The sequence below is a fragment of the Aegilops tauschii genome, chromosome 6 (assembly GCF_002575655.3).
Source record: "Aegilops tauschii subsp. strangulata cultivar AL8/78 chromosome 6, Aet v6.0, whole genome shotgun sequence".
NCBI lineage: Eukaryota > Viridiplantae > Streptophyta > Magnoliopsida > Poales > Poaceae > Aegilops > Aegilops tauschii.
Window position 1 is genome coordinate 488,371,315 of NC_053040.3, and position 4,710 is coordinate 488,376,024.

Sequence of the window (4,710 nt, forward strand, 5' to 3'; positions counted from 1 at the left end):
GAATGTCTGTCCAATCAGGTGCTGGGGAGACCAAAAACGGGAGAGCGACATGATTAAGGATCTTTGCCCTGATTAGTAATTAGATAAGACCATCATATCGACAGAGAATGTTGGGCAGAGGAAGCAGCCAGGCAGGTGCTGAAAGGTGTTTGTGCAGACCGGCTCGTTTCTGGCACTCGAGATCTTCACGGAGAACAACAGTTTACGTTGCACGTTTTGCTGTTTATATTAAGCGGCTAATTTAATTAACCGGCATCAACGGGTCCATAGCTCAGTGGTAGAGCAATTGACTGCAGATCAATAGGTCACCGGTTCGAACCCGGTTGGGCCCTTTTTAACACGCAATTTTTTTTCCTGCTATACAACTCTTATTTTTTTGGATTTCTTTATTTTTCCTACTAGATTTCTATTACTTTTGAAAAAGTCTAGGACGAACCTCAACCTCAACCTCAACATATATCCACTACACAAACACACATTTTCTCCGACAACAACAAGAAGTTCCGAGCCCACGCTTCAAGGATCTTGCATATGAAGCGCGGGTAGTGCCATTGCCACGGAAATACGTCGGGCTCTTGAGGTGAACCACAACATTCACCGGTCCGGTTCGGAAGACCATTTGTTGCGACTTGCGAGTCATCCAGATGCCCTCGCGACACTTGTGACGAGTGCAATGGAGAAGGGGGCATGGACCTCGGGGATGAATGACATCGGCAGGGTGTTACGGGGATGAAAAAGGGACCCTATAGAACAACCTACGATATGGCGGTGGCGTGCGGGGCGCTCAAGGAATATGTGCTCGATCATCTCACCGGCAACGCAAAAACGCGAGTGAGAAAATTTCAAAAAAAAAAGAACTCTTACGAACGGAACTTATAATGTGACGTGGAGAACCACAGAGGGTGGCAAGTGACATTTGGGTCAAATTGTTCAAGAGTCTAGCACCTTTATTAATCAGGGAAACTTGCATATTTGACCACGCATACATCATACATGCAAGCGGAGATTAGCTACAGGAGTTCAATTTTGTGATGTATAGCAATGCATGTAAATGTAAGTAAAGATCCACAACAGGTATTGGCAAGTTAACTGCTTTTTAGATATGGGTCGGTCGATTGGGGAGAGGAGGCATGACCCTAAAGCAGAAGACGGCGACACTGTGGCGAACGGTGCCTCGCTAGATCGGCGGATCGGAGGAAGAGGAAGACGCTGGATGTAGGAGACGGAGGCGCAGCCGTTAGATTTGGAGCCGATGATCCCCGTTTCAAAAGAAAAAAAAAGATTTAGACCCTGTTTGTTTGGGCTTCTGCTTCTACTCTTGCAATTTTTTCACTTTGACCAAAAAACCATAAAAGCTATGATTTCGATAAAAGCTTCTACATAGATGATTTTAAAGCTTTTATGGCTTTTAAAGCCAAATCTTATTATATTGATTCATCCAAAGCTATAAAAGCTCCAAATGCATCTATTTAGAAGCTTTTATGGTTTTTAGTCAAAATGAAAAAGCTAAAAAACAGAAGCAAATGCTCAAACAAACAGGGCCTTAGAGCCGACGATCCCCATTTCAAAAAGAAAGAAAGATTTAGAGCCGATGATCCGCAAAATCAATTTACTCAGCCAACTTATTAATGCTGCCGATCAATAAAGTTCCAGGAACCGCCTAGAAAAAGAAGGATGCCCGAAGAAATTAATGACTTCCAAGCTTTACATGCGCGCACGATCTTGCACGTACGACGCCGGCCCGTGCACGCACGTACGTGTGCGTCTATATATCCCCATGCGGTGTGTGCGTCTATCCTCGCCACGTAGCTCGGTCGGCCGGTGACACCACGTGTACGGTCAACGATCACCTAACCCCATGCAAACAGCATGCATGCCGGATCCCTCGGATACTGGACACACCTCATGCGTGTTCCCTCGAGAAAAAAAAAATCTTTTTTGCAGGAAAAAAACAATTCATGCTTGCACAGCTCAGTTGCATGCATGCTAGCAGTCTCACTTGGTATATTTGTTTTGTTTTGAATAAATTTTACAAAATTACAAACTTCATAAAGTTTAAATTATGATAAAACTAATATGTGAAGTATTTTGCCATGGAGAATTCTATATATTCCGTTGAGCACTTATATATGTTGCTTGTCTACAATTAATTAACTCACTATGTTGCCATCTATTTGGTGTGTTGGTCCAGCGGCGTGAGGAGGAGCTGAACGCCGTCGGACGGCCGGAGCGAGAGCATGACACGCGGCGCGTGCCGGTACTCGGGCGCCACGGCCAGCTGGAACCGCCGCAGCACCATGGCCACCACCACCCGGTACTCCATCCCGGTCAGGTTCCTTCCCACGCAGATCCGCCCGCCGAACCCGAACGGCAGGTACCCCATCCGGTGCCGGCAGCCGCCCTGCGCGCCCGCCGCGAACCGCTCCGGCCGGAACTCGTTCGCGTCGGGGCCCCACAGCGCCTCGTCGTGGTGCATGGCCACCACGTCCACCCACATGTTGGTGCCCCGCGGGATGGTCGTGCCGGCGCCGTCGACAGCGACATCGTGCAGGGCCTGGCGCTGCACGTTCGGGGACGGCGGGTAGAGGCGGAGCACCTCGCTGAGGACCCACCCCATCTTGGTGAGCTTGCCTAGCGCGGCGGCGTCGAGGGGGCCGTCGTCGGTGACCTCGCGGAGCTCGTCCCGGAGCGCGCGCTGCCACTCCGGGTGCGCCGCGAGCATGAGCAGCGTCCAGGACACGGCCAGCGCCGTCGTCTCGTGCCCGCCGAAGAAGAAGGTCTTGCACTCGTCCACCAGCTCCCGGCTCGTCATCAGCCTCTTTTTCCCTGCTGCTTCCCCCGTCTCGTCGTTCCCGGCCAGCAGCAGCGACAGCAGGTCCTTGTTCTTCTTCTCCTGACCGCCGGCGTCGTGTTGGCTGCCGCGGCGAGAGTCGATGATGTCGAGCAGCAGCGCATCGATCTCGCGGCCGAGCTTCCACGCGTCGTAGGTCTTGCGGAGGTGGAGCAGCCTGGCCAGCGGCACCCCGACGAGGCGGTTGGAGCGGAACAGCATCGTCTGCATGGCCTGCAGCTTCTGGAACACCCGCGCGCCGCCCTCGTCGCCGATGCCGAAGCTGGCCCTGGCGATGATCTCCGCCGCGTTCCTCACCACGCCCCGCTCCACGTCGACCACCGCCCCCGCGCTCCGGCCCGCCGCCGCCACCGCCTCGCTCCAGTCCCCCAGCATCTTCGCCGTCGTCTCCTCCATCACGCCGATCATGTCCTGCAGTTCACCCATACGTAAATGTCAGTGCGCCTGTGCGTGGGTGAGTGCGTGCATGCATGCATAACCAGGGTATTACAGATCGCTACACGTGTAATAAGTACGAATACGTACGTTGAGGTTGGTGGCGGAGAAGGCGGGCGCGATGATGTGGCGGTGGCGGGCCCAGTCGTCGCCCTCGGCCATGACGAGCCCGCGGCCGAACATGGGCATGCGGTCGCGGCGGAACACGTCGGGCTTGCCCCAGAGCCGGCCCATGGCGCCGGCGGTGGCGGACTTGAGGAACTCCGGGTCGGCCACGTACAGGAACGGCTCCGCGCCGAGCCAGTACACGAACACCTTGTCGAACGCCGCGCGCCACCGCGCGAAGTACGGGAAGACGGCCCCGTGGATGTCGCTGGTCACCCCCGCCCCCGCCGGTAACGTGCCGTTGCTCTCAGCCAGCGAGGCCGCGATCTCGGGGAGGTTGCCGAGCGGGAAGGACGGGGCCGGGCCGCCGAAGCCGGACCCGCGGAGCCGGCGCCGTGTGGCCGACGGCGCGAGCCACGCCGCGTAGAGGAAGTAGAGGAAGGTGGCGAGGGCCAGCACGACCGCCGCCGCCAGCGCGCCGTGCGTCGTCACCAGGAGAGCCGCTGCGAGCTCCATTGGGGCTAGGGCTAGCTAGTGCTCAAGCGAGAAAGTAATTAAGGTGGCAATTGGCAAAGGGAATTCAATGAAGCGAAGAATGTCGCTGCGTGGGTGTGATGAGAGATGGTTCGATGGTGTCTGCTGTCTCGCGCGTCGCGTTTATATAGAGGGGAGGAGATGAGCAGAGCGGCCATGGACGGAGGCCTGAGGGAGTAGGTGGGTTTGACCGGCTCACCGATGGAGGAATGGTCGGAGGCTGGCAGCGCCCGGGCACGTAGCAGCAGCAGTGGTAGCACGCGGCTTGGCTCCCCGAGTGGAAGCATCGGGTGCTCGTCCCATTCTTCTCCTTCAACGTCTCGTTTTCACTTGCGTACGTAGCTTCAAATCTCTCGGTCAAACGCGGGCCGCAATGATCATGATCATGATCGGCCAGCTCCGGCGAACGATTTTCAGACCAGTCAGGGAATATTTCCGATTGATTGATTGTGAGTTTTCTCTGCTACTACATGTTTAATTAGAATGTCATTAATTACATGTTTAAGTCCAGATTCTCATTAAGTTCAGAAAATAAGAAGTCCAGATTCTCATTCCCACGTCAGCCATGCATATTTCCAGATCCTTTTGGAAATACACGTACGTGTTCGAAGGTTTATACTCACCGCGGGCGCTTTCGGTTACAAATATATGCCCTTGCATATGCCATGCGTATTCTGGCATCATGAAGCTTCCTTGCAAAATGTTGCTTAATTAAATTCCACACATTGCTGGCTGACTAAATTCCCTAGCTAGATGCCCCTAGGAAACTAACCATTTTTAGTTAC

At 54.1% G+C, this 4,710-nt stretch overlaps 1 protein-coding gene and 1 non-coding gene across 2 annotated transcripts; one reads left to right on the forward strand and one right to left on the reverse strand.

The window, feature by feature from the left end:
- Positions 1-260: 260 nt before the first annotated feature.
- Positions 261-332, forward strand: TRNAC-GCA (transfer RNA cysteine (anticodon GCA)). The gene has a single exon. It is a non-coding gene; the product is annotated as a tRNA-Cys (tRNA).
- A 1,703-nt stretch (positions 333-2,035) lies between these two features.
- Positions 2,036-3,967, reverse strand: LOC109775680 (cytochrome P450 714C2). Its single transcript, XM_020334397.3, has 2 exons — positions 3,377-3,967; positions 2,036-3,262 (listed from the first exon to the last, which is right to left on the reverse strand). Exons 1-2 carry the CDS (start codon positions 3,905-3,907, stop codon positions 2,171-2,173), a joined length of 1,623 nt encoding a protein of 540 aa, XP_020189986.1. The 5' UTR covers positions 3,908-3,967; the 3' UTR covers positions 2,036-2,170.
- Between the last annotated feature and the right edge of the window lie 743 nt (positions 3,968-4,710).

Excerpts from the sequence above, each read along its gene's own strand:
- LOC109775680 (XM_020334397.3), bottom strand. The coding sequence starts at position 3,907 with ATGGAGCTCGCAGCGGCTCTCCTGGTGACGACGCACGGCGCGCTGGCG. Across the intron at positions 3,263-3,376 it reads TCTCCGCCACCAACCTCAAC|GACATGATCGGCGTGATGGA; the intron begins GTACGTATTCGT and ends GGTGAACTGCAG.